We start from the raw sequence: 21717 nt of genomic DNA on the forward strand, positions 1-21717 counted from the left end.
TTGAAATCGCAAACCCTAATCGGAAAAGAGGTGAATTTGGGGAAATTTGTGTTCTATCCATCACTACTTAAAAGGGGAATTTTGATTGTTTATCACTAAATTCGTTATTGATTAATTAAATTTGAGGCCCCACGGGGAAAAAAAGTACATAAAATGGGGTCCTAATCCATCACCATCGATTCTCTTAAACACTAATTAATTAATTAGGGGTATTAGGATGGTGCATGAATCTGAGTATTAATAGATTAATTAAATGAATTAATTAATTAAATTTCCAAAAAAGAACATGAATAAAATAATGTGTAGAGGGAGAAATGGGTTAGCGATGAAGGACGTGGATAAAAGGGGAAGGAAATGGATTGCGAGAGAGAGAGAGAACCGACGTTGACTTAAATGGTTTCCTTCTGAATTGCCCCACTTTCCGTTTGCTTGTCTTACAACTCCCCAAACCCACCCCACCCATAAGAAGTTAGAGAGAAAAGTTAGAGAGAGAGAGAGAGAGAGAGAGAGAGAGAGAGAGCTGAAATTTAATTGAAAATCCCCAGAGACATTGGATTTGGACTCTAAATGCCTTTCTGGGTCTGTGAAATTTGAGAGAGAAATAGTGGAACAGAGAAGATTCGTGGGCGTAAACGAGAAGAACCACTGATGCTGCCTTGTGGGTGTTTCTTTGTTTACCTCAAATGCGCAGAAGAATCCAGGTAATTGATTGATTGATTATTGATCGATTGATTGATTGATCATTCTTGTTTTGATTTCTGGTGTTAACCCAGAAGCTGTTTTGGGGGTTAGGTTTTTGAAGTGTTCTTAGTTCGAATCGTTTGCTGATGAAATGGGTGCTGCGAATGTGTGTGTGTGTGTGTGTGTTTTGATCTCAAGCTGGGTGCGTTGTTATTTCATCTGGGTTTTGGGTGCTTGCGATCCTTCAATCGGTTGAATGGTTGAGTATGTTCTTGAGCTTTTTTAGGTTGAGATTTCCTTGATGTGGAATGAGTTTATTTTCTTTTGCAAATATGGTGGATCTGGTGTCTGTTGTGGTTATGAAATTATGATATCAACTATGGCTGTTGTATTCCCAGCCCTATAATGAAGAACAGAGGATTTCGTCTAGAAGATTTATGCAAACATTAAAAGGGCTTGTTGGTTGATTTTGAAGATGAACTTTAGTTTAGAAACAGAAGTAGAATGCCCCTGTTCGATGTATTATCTGATTCGTATGTTCTTTAGGGGTGAGGTGGTGTTGATAGGTCCATTGGGAAGGTTTTCTTCTAAGGAGGTTGGACCTGTGAGATACCACCTTGGTTGGGGAGGAGAACGAAACACCCTTTATAAGGGTATGGAAACCTCTCCCTAGTAGACGCGTTTTAAAAACATTGAGGGGAAGCCCGAAAGGGAAAGCCCAAATAAGAGGATAATATCTGCTAGCGGTGGGCCTGGGCCGTTACAAATGGTATCAGAGTTAGATACTTGGCGATGTGCCAGCGAGGAGCCTGTTCCCCTAAGGGGGATAGACACGAGGCAGTGTGGGGTGGATTTGGTGAGGTCCCACATCGATTGGAGAAAGGAACGAGTGCTAGCGAGGACGCTGGGCTGTGAAAGAGGGTGGATTGTGAGATCCCACATCGGTTGGGGAGGAGAATGAAACATCCTTTGTAAGGGTGTGGAAACCTCTCCATAGCAGACGTGTTTTAAAAAACCTGGCAGGGAAGCCCAAATAGGACAATATCTGCTAGCGGTGGGTTTGGGCCGTTACAGACACGAACACGTTACCGAAGTGTTCGCGGTTCTTTGGTTTTATCTGGGTCTGTATAGGTTGTTGAAATCAACAACTAATGCGCTATATGAACGTGTATCTTTGATTTGGCGTGTTCATTTGTATAAATGCTTTTGTTTTTGTGAACCAGATAAACAGGTAAGTCGTAGGCGAGCGAGGTGTGGTCGCCATGGAGGGTTGTTACTGCATCGAGCCACAATGGCCTGCTGATGAGCTGTTGATGAAATATCAGTATATATCTGATTTCTTCATTGCGCTTGCGTATTTCTCGATCCCCTTGGAGCTCATCTACTTTGTGAAGAAATCTGCAGTGTTTCCTTACAGATGGGTTCTTGTTCAGTTTGGTGCTTTTATTGTTCTTTGTGGGGCAACACATCTTATAAACTTATGGACTTTTACGATGCATTCAAGAACTGTAGCAGTAGTAATGACGACTGCGAAGGTTTTAACCGCTGTGGTATCGTGTGCAACTGCCCTTATGCTTGTACATATTATACCAGATTTATTAAGTGTCAAAACTAGAGAGCTGTTTTTGAAGAACAAGGCTGCTGAATTGGATAGGGAAATGGGACTCATTCGTACGCAAGAAGAAACGGGCCGACATGTAAGGATGCTTACTCATGAAATTAGGAGTACTCTTGATCGACATACGATACTGAAAACCACTCTTGTTGAGCTGGGAAGAACTTTGGCTTTGGAAGAGTGTGCACTTTGGATGCCAACTCGTACGGGATTGGAACTTCAACTATCGTATACTCTTCATCAGCAGAATCCAGTTGGATATACTGTCCCCATGAATCTCCCTGTGATCAATCAAGTTTTTCGTAGTAACCATGCAGTAAAAATATCCCCGAATTGCCCTGTGGCTAGACTACGACCTCTTGCTGGGAGATACGTGCCTGGAGAGGTTGTTGCTGTTCGTGTCCCTCTATTGCATCTTTCTAATTTTCAAATAAATGATTGGCCCGAGCTTTCAACTAAGCGATATGCGCTCATGGTTTTGATGCTTCCATCAGATAGTGCTAGACAATGGCGCGTTCATGAGTTGGAGCTCGTTGAAGTTGTTGCCGATCAGGTATTCATGAACCTGTTTATCTTTAACTCGTTAGCATGGTTTTTCTTTATTCGAATACGACATTCCTCCGTGCAATCTTATAAGAAGTTAAATGCAGCACGTTTGTCTAGAATTTCCATATTGGTTTTTTGTGGCCTGATAAATCTCTTCTGATCATTAATCCATGTATGTACATTTCGAATCAGGTAGCAGTTGCTCTTTCTCATGCTGCAATCTTAGAAGAGTCGATGAGGGCTAGGGATCTTTTAATGGAGCAGAACGTTGCCCTTGATCTAGCCAGGAGAGAAGCCGAAACAGCAATACGTGCCCGGAATGATTTCTTGGCTGTCATGAACCACGAGATGAGAACTCCGATGCATGCGATTATTGCTCTCTCTTCATTACTGCAAGAGACTGAACTTACACCCGAGCAACGCCTAATGGTTGAAACAATATTAAAAAGCAGCAATCTTTTAGCCACTCTGATAAATGATGTTCTGGATCTTTCAAGGCTCGAAGACGGTAGTCTACAACTGGACATTGGCACGTTTAATCTTCACGCGGTTCTCAAAGAGGTCTGGCAAGCACTGTTATATAATTTACTGTGTTGCAAATAACTATTACCTATCTGATAATGTAAAATCAACCCTTATTGTTTCAGGTACATAACTTGATCAAGCCCGTCGCACTAGTAAAAAAGTTGTCGTTGACCTTACATTTGGGTCCTGATTTGCCAGTATTCGCCGTTGGTGACGAGAAACGTCTCATGCAAACCATTCTTAATGTCGTGGGTAACGCCGTGAAATTTTCAAAAGAAGGTAGTATTACAATCACAGCCATTGTTGCAAAATCCGAAACCTTCAGAGAATTACGACTTCCAGATTTTCACCCTGCGCCAAGCGATAGTCAGTTTTATTTACGTGTACAGGTTCGTTTACTCGGCACTTAAAAGTCTTCTAATATCATTATATAGAAAACATGTTCAAATTTTTTTCTGGATATATAGGTAAAAGATACTGGATCTGGAATTAGTCCTCAAGATATTCCGAAGTTGTTCACGAAATTTGCACAAACTACCGTGGCAACACGAAACTCTGCTGGCAGTGGTCTTGGGCTTGCAATTTGTAAAAGGTACCAATTTTTATAGCGGGTTTTTTCTCTTATTGATCTCGAATTATCCCTTATTGATTATATGCCTTGTTTTACGCACACGCTCGCACACGATGAATATACGATCCTCATATCCCTTTCCTTATGTGCTATGTAACTAGGTTTGTGAACCTTATGGAAGGACATATATGGCTTGAAAGTGAAGGTCTTGGAAAGGGATGTTTAGCCACTTTCATTGTAAAACTTGGAATTGCTGATCAATCAAATGATTCAAAGCTTCCCTTTACATCAAAGATTCATGAAAACAACGTTCACCCAAGTTTTCCTGGACTCAAAGTCCTTGTTATGGAAGAAAATGGGTAAGTAACATTTTTCCGTCTTTGTTTATGCGTAAATATGTTTGCTCGTAATGTTCTCGTCCTTTTGAACGAGTAGACGTAGGTTAGTCGAAAAGGAAATTAATCAATACGTGAAGAATTCGTATTTCTTTACGAGATGGCTTTGTGGTAAAGAAGCTGCTCAAATTTGTTTGGAATAAGCTGTTTTCCTATTATTCTTTTATACACAACTCTGTAAAAACATTTTATGTTCTTCAGCCACTATCCCAAAGATTCGACGAAGAATCTTCGAGTTGAGTCGCTTTAGATTCTTTTGAGATTCCACATTGGTTGGAGAGGGGAACGAAACATTCCTTATAAGGGTGTGAAAACTTCTCCTTAACAAACGCGTTTTTAAAACCTCGAGGGGAAACCCGGAAGGGAAAACCTAAAGAGGACAATATCTGTTAGTGGTGGGTTTGGGTTGTTACAAATGGTATCAGAGCCAGACACCGGGTGGTGCGCCGGCGAGGACGTTGGGCTCCTAAAGAGGTGGATTGTGAGATCCCACATCGCTTGGAGAGGGGAACGAAACATTTCTTATAAGGGTGTGGAAACCTCTCCCTAATAGACACGTTTTAAAACCTTGAGGGGAAAACCCAAAAGGGAAAGCCTAAAGAGGACAATATCTGTTAGGGGTGGGTTTGGGCTATTACAAATGGTATTAGAGTCAGACACCGGGCGGTGTGCCAGCGAGGACGCTGGGCTTCCAAGGGGGTGGATTGTGAGATCCCACATCGGTTGGAGAGGGGAACGAAACATTCCTTATAAGGGTATGGAAACCTCTCCCTAATAGACGTGTTTTAGAACCTTAAGGGTAAGCCTAAAGAGGACAATATTTTCTAGCGGTGAGCTTGGACTATTACTGATCCAAATTTTGATAATTCCTGAAATACAACATAGATTGAACTTATGACATTGTGTTTGATACAAATAATGATCGGATAAGACTCGGATCTCTGAGTCTTCTATAATCTGTGTTTCCCATGATTTAAACTTTTCTAGTTTGGAAACCATGCTAAATTTGTTGGAATCGCTTTCCAAGTTCTAACACGTGCTGTATTTCCTGTCACAGAGTTAGTCGATCGGTGACTAAAGGACTTCTTGTACATCTCGGATGCGAGGTAACAACAGCAGGGTCAATTGAGGAGTTCTTACGCGTCGTCTCCCAAGAACACAAGGTGATTTTCATGGATATCTGCACTTCTGGTGTCGATGGTTACGAACTAGCATTTCGCATGCGCGAAAAGTTTATGAAATGCCACGAAAGGCCGTTCATGGTAGTACTCACTGGGAACTCGGACAAAGTAACAAAAGAGAGCTGCCTTAGAGCCGGCATGGACGGGCTAGTACTAAAACCCGTTTCAATTGATAAAATGAGGAGTGTATTGTCGGAACTTATAGAGCGTCGGGTTCTATTCGAGACGTGTTGAAGGAGCAGGGTATAGAGGAAGATATCTAGCAGTCTGTTGTGTTGTGTACATACAAGGCATATCCCAGGTTGCTATCAAAACCTGATCTGCCACTTGCACTACATACCCAAAAGGAACAAGGCACAGATGTGTATAAACATTTTGAGGAGTTCCTTGTAACAAGTTAGATGTCATCCTGTTGCTTTGCTACTTTTTCTTTTTAATAGAGAATGTTTTATATTTTCTTGAGTTCATCTCTCTCTCTCATTCATTTCGGTTTTTTCGTTCGTATCGAGGGTAGAGAAGAAGAATATAATTTCCTTCCCGACCTAGCTAACAAATAAAAACGAGATTCTCTACTCAGGATATAAGTCATCCTAAATTCAGACCAAACTCTACTTTGTTTGAGCTGCTCTCACTCTTATGCATATCCAGAAGATCTTGTCTAGGACTGAGCTGCTCTAACTCTGACGCATATCTAGAAGATCTTGTCTTGGACTGTGCTGCTCTCACTCTTACGCATATCCAAAAGATCTTGTCCAGGACTTGAGCTGCTCTCACTCTTATGCATATCCAAAAGATCTTGTCCTGGACCGGACAAGTACATAGAGATCCTCGTGGGATGGTAAAGTTTAGGTCAGGTAATGGACTATGAGTGAGCATGCAAACAGAACCTACCGTTAACTCAAACTGTTTGACAGTTTGACTGACTGTCCCTTTAATATTCAATTATTGTTGCATAAGTGAAAGTAGTTTTTGGGCTATCTCGGAATTTTCAGAGCTGAAGATCCCTCAAACAGGAACCTACCGTCAACCCAAACCGTATGACTGACTGTCCACTTAATATTCACTTATTGGTGCATAAGCGAAACTAGTTTTCAGGCCATCTCGGAGTTTTCAGAGTTGAAGATCCCTCAAACAGGAACCTACCGTTAACCCAAACCATTTGACTTGACTGTCCCCTTAATATTCAATTATTGGTGCATAAGCGAAACTAGTTTCAGGCCATCTCGAAGCTTTCAGAGCTGAAGATCCCTCAAACAGGAACCTACCGTCAACCCAAACCGTTTGACTGACTGTCCCCTTAATATTCAATTATTGGTGCATAACCGAAACTAGTTTTTAGGCCATCTCGGAGTTTTCAGAGTTGAAGATCTCTCAAACAGGAACCTACCGTTAACCCAAACCGTTTGAATGACTGTCCCCTTAATATTCAATTATTGGTGCATAAGCGAAACTTGTTCTCAGGCCATCTCGAAGCTTTCAGAGCCGAAGATCCTTCAATTCACATTAGGGTATCTCGAAGCTTTCAGAGCCGAAAATCCCTCGATTCACATTAGGGTATACGCCTATTAAAGAGACATATCTAGCATTTATATTTATTCATTTATTTATTATTATCTTTTTTTCTTTGGATAAAAGGATTCGTTAGGATTTTGTTGGTTCAATAACCGGTTCGGTTTATCCTTTCAGTTCCGTTTATTCTTCCTCAGCTGCAACCATTCATGTCGTCTTCCAACCGTTAGATTTTTTTTTTTCTGCGACTGATAAACCCTAGTAATTAGAAGAAGAAGAAGAAGATCTTGTGTGGATTCCATTTCCATATCCAGATATTTTGGTGGGGTGTCTTTGTAGGGACGAACCATATTCGAAACCATGGCCCCACCCTCATAAACCCTATTCCCATTTCATATCTCCTATGCGCCTTCTATCATCTCTTCTATCCTCAACGAATCCTCTTCCTCACCATTTCACTTCTCCTCTCAGAAACGCCTTTTCCTTTCAATTCCGTAATTTCCCACGTCTTTTTTCAATGGATTCTTCCGAGCGATCGCTCAGAAATGCCCTTTCTCTAAAGCAATTGGCTGTTGAAGCTCAAGGCGATGCTGTTCGGGCCCTCAAGGCTGCCGGTGCTGCCAAGGCTGAGATTGATGCCGCTATTGAAGCTTTGAATGGATTGAAGATTGAGAAGGCTTCAATTGAGAAGCAGTTACAGGCGGTTGTTAGTGGGGCTGGCGGCGGCGATGGCGCCTTGAACAGGGAGTCGTTCCGGCAAGCTGTGGGTAACACTCTTGAGAGGCGTTTGTTTTACATTCCGTCCTTCAAGATTTACCGTGGGGTTGCTGGATTGTACGATTATGGCCCTCCCGGTTGCGCAGTCAAGTCCAATGTTCTTGCCTTTTGGCGTCAGGTTTGCTAATTGAATTATCTTTTTCTTTGAGTTTCTCGATTCAGAATTGTTCCCAAGTTTTGTTGCCACTGAGATTCGAAAGTGGATTCGTCATCTCTTACTGTATACATGAAAATCTGTTCAATTCAATTATGGTCTCTCTTTTTGTACTCTTTGGCAGCATTTTGTTCTTGAGGAAAATATGTTGGAAGTTGATTGCCCTTGCGTTACACCAGAAGTAGTCCTGAAAGCGTCTGGTCACGTGGATAAGTTCACGGATCTTATGGTCAAGGATGAGAAAACTGGGACCTGCTACAGGGCAGATCACTTGCTTAAGGATTTCTGTAATGAAAAACTTCAGAAAGATCTTAGCATATCCTCTGAGAAAGCAGCGGAATTAAAGCATATTCTCGCCGTCTTGGACGATCTTTCTGCTGATGAACTGGGTGCTAAAATTAAGGAATATGGTATTACAGCTCCAGATACTAAGAATCCACTATCCGATCCTTACCCATTTAACTTAATGTTTCAAACCTCAATTGGCCCATCTGGCTTGCTCCCTGGGTGAGTATTCGATGCGCTTTCATTTTGATTTACTTCATTTTCGAATCAGTATATTGTAACAATTTTCTATTCAACTTGTGACTTTTTGCCATTTAGTTCTCATATTTTACACAGGAGAAAATGGTTGACTCTCGGTCAATGCTAATTTAGATGTGTAAATATGTAAATGCTGCAGATACATGCGCCCTGAAACAGCTCAAGGCATATTCGTCAATTTCAAAGATTTGTATTATTACAATGGAAACAAACTACCCTTTGCTGCAGCACAAATTGGGCAGGCTTTTAGAAATGAGGTTATATACTATTTTTCTTAAATTGCAAGATGGTTAGCCACTTGTTTTTGAGCTTCTTAATTATATTTATAAGCTATGGATGAGACAGTAGTGTTACAAGGATGACCTGTGTTTCACTTTGTCTTACATTACCATGTCTCCTATTTAGCGGTTCTTGCAATTGTTGCTTTCAAATGTGTGAGATTGCATATCGGTTGGAGGGGAGAACAAAACATTCCTTATAAGGGTGTGAAAACCTCTCCTTAGAAGACGCGTTTTAAAACCGTGAGGTCGATGGTCAAAGCGGACAACATCTGCTAGCGGTGGGCTTGGGCTGTTACAATTGGTATCAGAACCAGTCACCGGGAGGTGTGCTAACAAGGGCGCTGGGCCCCAATGAGTGTGGATTGTGAGATCCCACATCGGTTGGAGAGGGGAACGAAACATTCCTTATAAGGGTGTGAAAACCTCTCCTTAGAAGACGTGTTTTAAAACCGTGAAGTCGAGGGTCAAAGCGGACAATATCTGCTAGCGGTGGGCTTGTGACAAAATGGTTCTTCTTGCTGGCCCTTGTCCTAGGTTTACCTGTGTTATAGCCTTTGGTGTGTAAGTTCAATTCCCAGCCCATTTGTCTTACTACAGATATCTCCTCGACAAGGGCTGCTTAGAGTTCGTGAATTCACACTAGCAGAGATTGAGCACTTTGTTGATCCAGAAGACAAATCTCATCCAAAATTTGCTGATGTTGCCAATTTGGAGTTTTTAATGTTTCCAAGAGAAGACCAAATGTCTGGTAATTCTGCAAGGAAAATTCCATTGGGTGAAGCTGTTTCTAAGGTTTGTGTATTGATTTTCTCTGCCTCCTTTATTTCACCACCATGTCTCCTGTACCTTTTTACTAAGCTGATTTCTTATATCATGATGCAGGGAACTGTAAATAATGAAACTCTTGGCTACTTCATTGGGAGAGTATATCTTTTCCTAACTCGCCTTGGCATAGACAAAAACCGTTTGCGTTTTCGTCAGCACCTTGCAAATGAAATGGCTCATTATGCAGCTGACTGTTGGGACGCCGAGATTGAATGTTCTTATGGTTGGATTGAATGTGTTGGTATTGCTGATAGATCTGCATATGATTTACATGCTCACACGGTACGAACTCAGCCGAAACCTTATGTTTTCCAAATAATTGTAATTCAATACGGTGTCTTTAATTTTATGGCAGAAATTCCATTACTAGTTTAGTTTTCATTGAGCTCATTTAAACTGTCTTATTGTTCGATAGGATTTGTAAGATAGAAGTGTCTTTTAACAGTTCTACCATTAAGATAGTGTCTATAATTTCAAGTTGCATGTAAAATAGACTCATATTTGTTCCTTTTCCTCTCCTTTTAATAGGAAAAAAGTGGTGTTCCACTTGTAGCACATGAGAAATTTGCTGAACCAAGAGAAGTTGAGGTACTGCTCATTCTTATAGAGATCTGCAACTACCTTCATGACAAAGTTTGTTCAATGCTTCACTCATGAAATTAAATTACAGAAATTGGTCATTGCTCCTGTTAAGAAAGAACTTGGCCTCGCTTTCAAGGGAAGTCAAAAGAACGTGGTCGAAGCTTTGGAGGTAAATTATGGAATTTTTTCTGCTGGGTATTTACAGCATCTGTAAATTTTTCGAAAACCCGACGCATTGCAATATGTTTTAGGCAATGAAGGAGAAAGAAGCCTTAGAGATGAAGGCAACTCTAGAATCCAATGGAGAGGTGGAGTTCTATGTCTGCACTCTGGCGAAAAACGTGTTGATCAAGAAGAGTATGGTTGCAATTTCCAAGGAGAAAAAGAAGGAGCATCAGAGGGTTTTCACACCATCTGTGATTGAGCCCTCTTTTGGTATTGGTCGGATTATCTATTGCCTCTTTGAACACTCTTACTACATGCGACCAAGCAAAGCAGGAGATGAACATTTAAATGTATTTAGATTTCCACCTCTAGTGGCACCTATCAAGTGCACAGTTTTCCCACTTGTTCAGAATCAACAGTACGAACAGGTTGCTAAAGTTATTTCAAAGTCATTAACTGTTGCTGGTATTTCCCATAAAATTGACATCACAGGTACTTGAACGAACTTTCATCTTCGTTTTGTTGTTCATCTTTGTGTGTGTGTTTGTAACTTCTCTGTTTGGTTTAAAATCATGATCTTTATCTGACTTCTCTTCTTCTACATTGAAGTGATTATATGTTCTTCGTTAAAAAATGTTAACAGGTACATCGATAGGAAAACGATATGCACGAACCGATGAGCTTGGCGTTCCTTTTGCAATCACTGTCGATTCAGCATCTTCGGTGACAATTCGAGAGAGGGATAGCAAGGACCAGATTCGTGTGGGCGTGGAAGAGGCAGCATCGGTCGTGAAAGATGTAACGGATGGTTTTAGAACATGGGAAGATGTATGGTCTACATTCCCACATCACGTCTCTGCATCTGCAGAAGATTGAGTTTAACTTTTAGCAGGTTCTCCAGTCTGAGTTATTTTTAGTGTGCATTTGAAAGGAAACAGCATTGGATACATTTTGTAGTTGATTTCAAGATCCTTCTCTTTTGTCTATAAAAGTAATTACTATGGATAATACTTGGAAGGTTGTTTTTCTCCAAAAAGAAGAAATTTTAGTGTCACCATTGGGCATGGTATGCATATATGACTTGCCAAGGATCACGAGTTGACGAACTTTCATATGCCTGGTTGGATGGGTGTTCGAGAAGTTTTAATTACAAATATGGCCCATGGATCGGTTCTTAATAAAGCGCATCTTAGAACTTCTCCATGGTGAGGCTCAATAGTTTTCGGTTGGTATGATACTTGCCTGAAATAGTTTAGTAAGGCATTATTATGCCCCGAAAGTATCTACGAACAACAAGTATGAACGAGTGAAGAGTAAGTATAAATGAGTGAAGTTTGATTAAGGATGAAATCACCTAAACTAAGGATCGATAAAGCCACAAAGACTAGCAAAAGTAGAGCCACAAAGACTAGCAAAAGTAGAACGAGATTAGAATTTTATTTCAAATCGATCATGATTGAACGATCACACGTATCTAATGCTCAAAATGCATATTAATGTAATATTCAAGAGATAATAATAATTTATAAAATATTTAAATAGATTATGGCATATTAAATATAAAATTAAAAATTCAAACATATTAAAGATATAATATTTTATTGAGGCAGGGGCAAAGTGGTAAATTTGAGAAAGTTTAGGCCAACGGCCGGCTCGTTTCAGACAATTGTGTAAATTTTAGAGAAGTTGGACATGGGCGAAAATTTGGTGTATAGAAGAAGGCTGAATCCAAATCTCAAGCAAAATCAACAAAATGTTGCTATAATCTAATCGAATTCCATTCCGGATGCTAATTTCCTTGCGATTGATTCATGACATTGGCATCTTCGTAGTATCCGATCCACACCAATTCCTAAAACATCAGAAGGGGCAGCCATGGGAGTACATTCAGCTTCCTCCATTGACGGAGGAGGAGGAGGAGGAGGAGGTTACCGAGATGCCGAATCTCTGTTCCGAACGAAAACCATTTCTGAAATTCGGGAGGTGGAATCCTCCACCCGTGCGCAGATCCAGTCCAAGCAAGAGGAGCTACGGCAACTCGTCGGTAACCGTTACCGAGATCTGATCGACTCCGCCGACTCCATTGTTCTCATGAAGTCGACTTCCCATTCAATTTCATCTAATCTCTCTTCCATTCACCTTTCTATCCGTTCACTTTCATCTTCGGACTCGCACACGCATCTTCCTTCTAATAATCATGTTCGTGTTACCCTTTACGCCATTGCTTGTCGGGTTAAGTATCTTGTCGATACTCCTGAGAATATTTGGGGTTGCCTCGATGAGTCCATGTTTCTCGAAGCCGCTGTTCGTCATCTTCGAGCGAAGCATGTGCAGCAAGCTTTGACGACCCACAATGCCGATTCGGACCGTAAGTTTCTCTCCAATTTTCCTCTGCTTCAGCACCATTGGCAGATTGTGGAGAGCTTCAAATCTCAGATTTCGCAGCGTAGCCGTGAAAGACTGCTCGATCGTGGACTTTGGGTTGGAGCTTATGCGGATGCTTTGGCTGCTGTCGCCGTTATTGATGAGCTTGAGCCGAAGCAAATACTCAGTTTGTTTCTCGATTCGAGGAAGTCTTGGATTTCTCAAAAATTAGGTACGTGCGGGAGCAATGCAACTTGCTCTATTGTTGTATCCGTGTTCTGCGAGGTTTTAGCTATAATTCAGGTTAGTATAGGACAGGTCGGTGAGTTATTTTTGCAAGTTCTGAATGATATGCCATTGTTTTACAAAGTTATATTGAGTTCTCCACCTGCATCACAATTGTTTGGTGGAATTCCCAATCCGGATGAGGAAGTTAGGCTCTGGAAGTTATTTAGGGATACGTTAGAGTCAGTCATGGTCATGCTTGAGAAAGATTACATTTCCAAGACCACGTCGAGTTGGCTAAGAGAATGTGGAAGAGAGATCGTTAGCCAGATCAATGGATGGTTTTTGATCGATGCCATTGGAAGTGGCCAGGACCTTGCTTCTGCTGAGAAATTAATTAGAGAGACAATGGAAAGTAAGGAAGTCTTGGAAGGAAGTTTGGATTGGTTGAGAAGTGTTTTTGGATCTGAAATCGAGTTGCCGTGGAGTAGAATGAGGGAACTTGTTTTGGAAGATGACTCAGACCTCTGGGATGACATATTTGAAAATGCATTTGCTTGCAGGATGAGAACTATTATTGACTCAAGGTTCATGGAGATGATTAACGTAGTTAATATTTCTGAATCGGTTCATCTACCTGAGGATGTTTCAAGTAATAATGGGTACATGAATAGACCCTCTACAGGTGGTGGGGTTTGGTTTATAGAATTTAATGCTAAGAAAGCCTGTCCAACTCTGGGAGCAAAAGCATCTGTAGAGGAGAGTGATTTTAGTAATTGTATCAATGCTTATTTTGGTCCAGAAGTCAGTCGAATCAGAGATGCATTTGAAAACTGTTGTCAGAATGTGCTTAAGGATCTTCTATGTTTCATAGAATCTCCGAAGGCATCAATAAGGTTAAAAGACATAGCACCTTATTTACAGAATAAGTGTCATGAAAGCATGTCAACCATATTGTTGGAACTAGAAAAAGAGATTGATAATCTATGTAGTAATATGGAAAATAGTAGGGCTGCTAGTCAGCCTGTTAGCCTTGCTCCACTTGTTGAGAGATCAATTTTCATTGGTCGGCTCCTATTTGCATTTCAAAATCACTTGAAGCATGTTCGTGTCATCCTTGGTTCACCAAGATCTTGGGTAAATGACTCATCATCCTCTGTGTTTGATAAGCATTCTTTATTACTGCGACAATCCAAAAGTCTTCCCAATTCTCCTCTACATGTTAATTCCCCTGGAAGACAGATGTCAAATGATTCTAGAAGGCAAACATCACTAGCCACAGCTGCGTTGCTTAGAACTAAAGAAAGTGCAAACCCAAAACTTGAAGAACTGAATAGGATTACTCATGATCTTTCTGTGAGGTCTCATAGCTTGTGGATGTCATGGTTATGTAATGAGCTTTCTGCCATTTTCTCTAGAGATCTTGTCCAGGATGATGCCCTACTTTCAGCAACTCCCTTGAGGGTAAGTGGTATTTTCTCTGTATTATTTTTATTATTTTCATTTTTTGATTCTTTGTCTAACCCTGCATACTACATATGCAATGGGACCTGCAATGACTGTTTTCCTCAAAGCTAAAACACTTACAGTAAATCCCATTGTTACTATTTGGCGTTTTAACTATGAAATTGATAAAAAAAAAATTGAGCAAGGTAAATATTTTCCATGTTTCACGCTGAAACTTTATTCATATTCACCTTTAGTAGCTTTGATTTCTTTTCGTGAGACTAGCTTAATTGCTTTTTGATAGGCTTTTATGTTTTTCTTGATTATTGATAATTGCTGCCTGATTGTTGTTGGTAAGTGACCTGTGATGTTCTTCCACCTACTTCGATTATGTGAATTTAAATACTAAATATTGCATGTTGAAACACTTATAATCCAGTTTCATTGTTGATGAATGAAAAAAGGTTGAGGGAATCCTGGCCATTTAATGAAAATACATGGAGGCTAAGGTTTCAAGTTAAAACAAGGTAAAAGGAAGAGTAGTGGTTTCAAGTGCTTGATCTTATTCCTAAATTAGGATTAATTTTTTTTGTGGTCCCTTGCTTTTATGGGTACAATCACCCCAAGTCAAGAACCCAAGGAAAAGACTTCGTGTACCCTCTCTCCTCTACTTCCAACTTCACTGCAACTGCAAAAGAAGTGGGAAGATCTAAACCACCATTTCATCCATTCCTTAAAAAGAAAATGAAAGAAAAAAAAGAAAAAAAAACCCACATTTGTTCTTATTGAAAATGCATGGAGCATATATCTTTTGTTTTTCCTCTTTTGGAAAAAGGCCATACAATCTTTTAAATTAGAAGTCAGAGAACATGACCTAACTTGACCCTAGGCCCTAAACCTAACTTGACATTGTTGTTGAAATCATATCCTTTTCTAGTTTTGTGTAGTATTCTGATGCATAGCTTAGGTTTTTCCTACCCGTTTACTGGTATTCTTATCAAAGTATTGCAGCGTTTTTTGTTTTCCTTTAGTTCTATTTTTGCTGATTCCGTTGTTTATAATTTACACATATATGGTAATAGTTTTTTGTAATTGGCAGGGCTGGGAAGAGACAGTAATCAAGCAAGAACAAACTGCTGAAGGTCAACCAGATATGAAAATTGCTCTTCCATCAATGCCTTCTCTTTATATAATTTCCTTTCTGTTCCGTGCATGTGAAGAAATTCACAGAATTGGAGGCCATGTTCTTCAGAAGATAGTTATTCGAAAATTTGCAACAACCCTACTGGAAAAGGTATTTTGTTTGATTGGAAATTATAACTTCTGTTGCAAAAAGAATCTTGGAATTTTCATTTTTAATAGTAAGCAGATCTTCATTTAGATAAATGGAAGAACAAAAAAGAGGGTGGTAATGCAGACCCAAAACAAAAGACTAGTTGTTAAGAATAAAAAACAACAGAAAATGATGGAAACGCTTTATAGATATTATTCAAAGGGGACGTGTGAAGTGAGCAGCATCGCGTTCCTCCTCCCATGATCCCTCTTCATCCTTGAAGGTTGGCCTATTTCGTTTCTCTTTATAACTAGATGTTTCAAACGATAACTAAGAATGATGCTTGTCAGAGAAGCTCGCCTCGATTTTGAAGGGGGATTATAAAGTACCTTCTCAATCATGTTCTGACAACTTTGATTAGAGCCATACCGACACAAACTATCTAAAAGATTCTCAAAATATCTTCCACAACCTTAGTAGCGAAGAGGTATCTCTATGAAACTGATCCATGCCTCTTTCCAACCAACGTTCTTTCCGTGACATGTACCTTGAGGTTTTGAAATCAAAGATGAAAATCTCCAAACAAAATCCACAGTATTAATCCTCCTCAACTAACCAGCCCAGAAAGACTTATGCTTGCAACAATCTTATGCCACAATTAGTGAATAAAGAAAATATCTTAATTAGCCCAAGCATTCATTTGTTAATTTTGTTATCAGTTTATTTATTTGAAGTGCATGAAAACATATTCCTTCCTCCCACATATGCTGTATTTACAATACCTTAATATAAAAGTTTACTAATGTTCAATTTGGTATTTGAATATCAATGAGAACACTGCTCCACTTGTATCTATTTATTGATGAAATTGGTTGCTATCATTTGCTGGAGACAACGAACAGATGGGGGAAAAAGTGGAAAATATAGAATAAGCAAGTACACAATATACCTGCGTGAAAACTTTTTTTCTCTGTCCATTTGTCATGAAAATAGCTTTGGCTTCTGCTATACATCTAAACAAAATTCTGTTTTCACTTGTGTTTGGCTTACATAACTCATAAAATCTTTGTTTCGTGGTCCTTGACTGAAAGTTATATTATTTCAGCTTATATATTATAGTTCCTTGCAGGTTATAGGTATCTATGGGGACTTCATTTCATCTATGGAAGTTGGCGGGCCTCAATTGTCAGAAAAAGGTGTACTGCAGGTTCTGTTAGATATTAGGTTCACTGCTGATATTTTATGTGGGGCTCATTCTAATATGAGTGAAGAGTTGTCGAAAAACCCGAGGGCAAAGTATGCCCTCAGAAGGAAGCAGAATATAAGTGAGGAAAAATCAGTCATTGGAGACCGTGTGAATGCATTAACAGATCATCTTTCAAAAAGGATTGATCCAATTGACTGGCAAACGTAAGTTTAGTTTTTATTCCCTAATTTAGTCGTCGGAAGCTTGCAAATAGTTACAAATTATAATTTAGAGTTGATCAAGTCATTTTACTTCTCTGAAAAGCAGAGTAGCTAACAAGGAGGTTACGTACTAGCCTGTCTTTAGGAAAATAATAATAATCAGCTGCAAATCATAGTTTTTTATATTTTCATCATTTGATTGCTTGAAAGAGTGAAATCTTCTGAGTTTCCAATGTACAACTAATTCATCCAAGAAAAGAAAAGAAACCAAGAACCCATTACTTATGTTATCAATTTTGGTATTAAATAGTTCCATCAATGAAATACATGTTAAAGAATGAAGAAACTTCACAGCATCTTCTTCACTTCTTCAATTAAGATTGCTGAGATCCACCTTCCTCACCGGAGTGCCTATACTTTTCCATTTCTTTCCGCCCTTCTCTTCTCCTGATTTTTCCTTCTAAGCCTTCCTTTTCTTCACATCCTTTCCTCTCAACAAGCCTCACTCACAATGATTTTCTTTATTCTTCTTCTTTGTTTTTCCTGCTTTTTTCCTCCTCATTCTCTTTCTTTTGCCTTTTATTTTTATTTTTATTTTTTGCATTTTACACTTCCATCATGATATTCCACATTATTGCTTTCTTATTTTATACTGCATCTTTCTCATCTTTCTCTTCTTAGTCCACACTATATTACAAACTCCACACCATTATGCTGGATAAACATCTCAAGTACATTGATTTTTCATCTTTCTCTTCTTAGTCCACACTATATTACAAACTCCACACCATTATGCTGGATAAACATCTCAATTACATTGATTTTGATGAACTTTCAATAGAAGTTCGACAATTATACGGGATGAACATCTCAATTACATTGATTTTGTTGGAACATACACATTTTCTTTGATTACTACCTACGTAGAAGTCGCGTATTTGAACATTCAAGTGAACTTAATAAGGACTCTTGATGTCTCTTGGGTCTAGGCCCTTTGGTAGGTGCGGGTACTCTCAGATTAGTAGGGGTGGCCCTTCGATTACTAGTATAGAAAACAAATCTATATATATTCAACCGTTCAACATAGTTAGTTTGTGAGCGGGATGTGTTTTCCTTTTTTAGTAGCAGAGGGAATAGTGGAATGATTCTGGGAGAGATACAACCCTCTCTAATTGGCGGATAGCTTCTATGGTATTTTATCACCTATTGTTTCTGCTTTTACATCAATAATATACATATGATACATATCAAATTCTCCTGCTTCTTTCCAACCAAATATGCTAAAAAGTGGATTGTGTCGCATACTTTGTGCCATGGGGTGTTTTCCTACATAGAATCTCTGCATCCGTTTATGTAGAAACCAGATAAGAATAAAAGAGAAAAAGACGTGTGGCTAGTAAAAATTTAATTCTCATGTATGGGTGGGTATATTCTCTCTGTAGGCATGTTCATTGGCCATATCTGTTTGGATGCCGTTCTTTTTCGGTATGCTGTTCTTTTGCTTTACATTTATAAGATGCATATACTAGTGATATCTCTAGCAACTTCTTGGGATAAGATGAATAACAGCTCCTGCAATTCATTTCAGGTATGAGCCATATCTCTGGGAAAATGAAAGACAGACATATCTTCGACATGCTGTCCTTTTTGGATTGTTTGTGCAGCTAAATAGGATTTACACAGATACTGTTCAGAAATTGCCAAGTAATTCAGAGTCCAATATCATGAGGTGCCTTACAGTTCCTCGTTTTAAATATCTTCCCATCAGGTAATTCTTCTTTGCCCTCTTATCACAAGTCCTACAATTACATTTCCAGCTGAAGAACCGTTAAAAACATGTTGGGGCATGATTATAATTTTATGAATTTGTTTGTGACAAATATGTTTCAAAGAATTTTTTCTGGTATTCCTTCCTTAAGCTGGAAAATTAAAATGCCCATTCAACTTGAACCAGTGTTAGTCAATCACCTTTTCCTTGTTCTAATGGAGAACATATTTAGTTTATGCCCTCAGGAGCCACATTTATTATTGAATATGTGTTGGGTTAGATGCTCTACGTATTTCAATGTGTTTTCCTAATTGTACAAATACCTTGCTTACATGATGATAAAGGAAGCCTAATAATTGACCTAATCTGCTGAAGTTTCTTTTTTCTCTGTTTTTTTTTTCAAAATTCAGGTTACAAACATAATGTTGATTTGCTGGTTGTCATATAGAATTATTTTGGTGTAATGTGCTTCTTGTTTATCCAGTGCTCCAGTCTTGTCTTCAAAAGGAGGAATGAAGGCGGCTGTTCCAACACCTTCAGATGACATCTCCTCAAGGAACTCCTGGAAAGCTTTTACAAACGGAGAGCTTCCTCAGAAATTAGATTTGAATGATAACTCCAGTTTTGGGGTAGCAGCACCGTTATTTAAATCTTTCATGCAGGTAATGTAGTTTTACTTTTCTGATAGCTGCCACTGTTCCAATTATTACACTGATATTTTAGGGAAGCTTAAGTTTTCTCAAAACTTAGTGAACATGCCCTATTATACCAGAACAGTGTTGATATTGATTGGTTAGACAATAATAGACCATGGAACATCGATAGACATAGAAGTATATTGTTAATATTTTGCAGATCTATTTACATCTCTAATGGTCATGGCTTCCACTTTCAAGTTATTTAAGGTTCTGTGGTTATCTTCAGTCTTTTTTCACCTCGGCTGCGATGAATTGAGATATGTTAAAAAGTTTAGACATATAGTTTTCATATATTCAGATAAAACATTTAGTTCCCTGATTATCATGACTTCCACATTCTACTTCCAAGAATCAGGACTTTCTCCTCCAGGATGAAGGAGGTTCTTCACCAGCTTTTTCATGATGGTAGTTTTAATGGCAGGCTGTTGTTTGGGTTATTTCGTGGAGAGGAATAATAGAGCATTTAGGGATTGTGGGAGAACTTGAGAGGAGGCGCAGTCCCTTCTTAGGCTTAATGCCTCTGCTTGGATCTCGGTCTCCAAGAACTTTTGTCATTATCCTTTAGCTCTTGTTATTTTAAACTGGAGGTTCTTTTTTTTTTTTTTTTTTTTTTTTTTTTTTTTTTTTTTTTTTTTTTTTTTTTTTTNTTTTTTTTTTTTTTTTTTTTTTTTTTTTTTTTTTTTTTTTTGGTATAGTTAGGGTGTGGTTTTGCTTGGTGAGATGTTTCTTTTTATGCCTCCTTTTGTAATCTTTCAACAAAAGCTTGATTTCTCAAAAAGAAAAAAGAAAAAAAAGAAAAAAGAAAAAAGAAACTTACTTTCGAGGTGTTTAAAGTTTCAAGTTGTCTTCCCCCCCTCCAAGGTATTTATTGGGCCTGTCAATCAGGTTATGCCTTTTCTGGAGATGTCAAGGGGCTTCAAGTTAGTAAAATCCCTTGGATATGGGTTTCTTATCTTTTGTGCATGAGTTTGCATATATTTGTTGTGGTTGCCATTTGTTTGTATTCTCGTTATGGACTTTCCATTACTGGTGACTTCATAGATGTTCACCTCTTATTTTCTTCCATCTTTTTTTCCCCCAAGTCTATCGTTTAATCGAGTGTTCGTATACTTGCTATCAACCTGTTTCGTTTTACATAGAACAAATCAGAATTATATCTAATACCGATGTTTCTAACTGTACTTATTTGCCTCCCAGGTTGGAAGCAGATTTGGAGAGAGCACCCTAAAACTTGGGTCCATGTTGACCGATGGCCAAGTTGGCATATTTAAAGATAGATCAGCAGCTGCGATGTCTACATTTGGTGATATTCTACCTGCACAAGCTGCAGGTCTTCTTTCTTCCTTCGCTGCTTCCAGATCAGATTATTGATGTTCCTTCTAGATATACATAATTTTGATTGACATCGGGTTATAATGACCACTAAAAAGAAATGAGCGTTCACGGGCATCAAAGAAGATACATGCAAATTCAAGTTTTGAAGGTTACTAACTCCAGAATCTGGATGAGGCATTGGGACTCTACAGCCTATGGACGAGTTTTCTTTTTTTTTTTTTTTTTTTTCNGGGAATCAAACTGCAATCGACCATCGACAGAGGCGAATCGAAGGCAGAAGTATACTTAGGAAGTGAGAGGCAAATTACAGGTACCAAGTCTCCAGCAAGATTTTCCGAGTTACATTTTTCAGTGTTCTCTTACAAATAAGTGCACATATGGATAAGATTGTTCGATCATTGACGAACATAAATTGCCAAAGATCAATTATATATGGGACCAAAGAATAATATATATGGGGGGGTGGGGGGTGGAATACTTTGAAATTTGTATGTACATGCAAAATTTTCTCTGGCAGTTCACAAAGGCAAGGCTTTTACGTTTGGATTGGAAGGTGAAGGGCGTTGTTGGTTGGACTGTGGTTCATTATTTGTTTGGATTCATGCCATTTGTATAGGTAAACAATCTACTCTTTTCTTTTCTCCATTCTTCTAGAGAAAATATAATGTAAATTCTCTGTTTATGCTTAGTTTTTAAGTTAATGGTCTGCCTCGTCCGTTGAAGGGTAAGGGTAAGGGGGCATACAATAATGCATGAAGGGTAAGGGTATCCCGTAATGGTCGCATACAATAATGCATGAGGTCCCAACCTTTTTCCATTTTCATTATCATTTAGTACAACCTTGCTACCGT

The 21717-nt window shown here is 39.0% G+C and overlaps 3 protein-coding genes across 4 annotated transcripts; all 3 read left to right on the forward strand.

The window, feature by feature from the left end:
* Positions 1-421: 421 nt before the first annotated feature.
* Positions 422-5981, forward strand: LOC111805392 (ethylene receptor 1). Its single transcript, XM_023690468.1, has 7 exons — positions 422-701; positions 1905-2849; positions 3035-3403; positions 3490-3756; positions 3835-3959; positions 4100-4297; positions 5391-5981. Exons 2-7 carry the CDS (start codon positions 1944-1946, stop codon positions 5746-5748), a joined length of 2223 nt encoding a protein of 740 aa, XP_023546236.1. The 5' UTR covers positions 422-701; positions 1905-1943; the 3' UTR covers positions 5749-5981.
* A 1289-nt stretch (positions 5982-7270) lies between these two features.
* LOC111805654 (glycine--tRNA ligase, mitochondrial 1-like) lies at positions 7271-11423 on the forward strand. Its single transcript, XM_023690802.1, has 9 exons — positions 7271-7918; positions 8079-8461; positions 8637-8754; positions 9376-9570; positions 9661-9885; positions 10132-10191; positions 10274-10354; positions 10437-10842; positions 10994-11423. Exons 1-9 carry the CDS (start codon positions 7427-7429, stop codon positions 11224-11226), a joined length of 2193 nt encoding a protein of 730 aa, XP_023546570.1. The 5' UTR covers positions 7271-7426; the 3' UTR covers positions 11227-11423.
* Positions 11424-12001: 578 nt separating this feature from the next.
* LOC111806052 (conserved oligomeric Golgi complex subunit 1-like) lies at positions 12002-21098 on the forward strand. 2 transcript variants are annotated; one of them, XM_023691397.1, is made up of 7 exons: positions 12614-12718; positions 12796-14403; positions 15485-15679; positions 16788-17068; positions 18654-18833; positions 19318-19495; positions 20729-21098. In XM_023691397.1, exons 1-7 carry the CDS (start codon positions 12704-12706, stop codon positions 20900-20902), a joined length of 2631 nt encoding a protein of 876 aa, XP_023547165.1. In that variant the 5' UTR covers positions 12614-12703; the 3' UTR covers positions 20903-21098. The 2 variants fall into 2 exon arrangements, with proteins under 2 accessions (XP_023547164.1, XP_023547165.1); XM_023691396.1 differs by having other exon boundaries at positions 12002-14403.
* Positions 21099-21717: the final 619 nt, after the last annotated feature.

Source organism: Cucurbita pepo, chromosome LG11 (genome assembly GCF_002806865.2).
Source record: "Cucurbita pepo subsp. pepo cultivar mu-cu-16 chromosome LG11, ASM280686v2, whole genome shotgun sequence".
NCBI classification, from domain to species: Eukaryota; Viridiplantae; Streptophyta; class Magnoliopsida; order Cucurbitales; family Cucurbitaceae; genus Cucurbita; species Cucurbita pepo.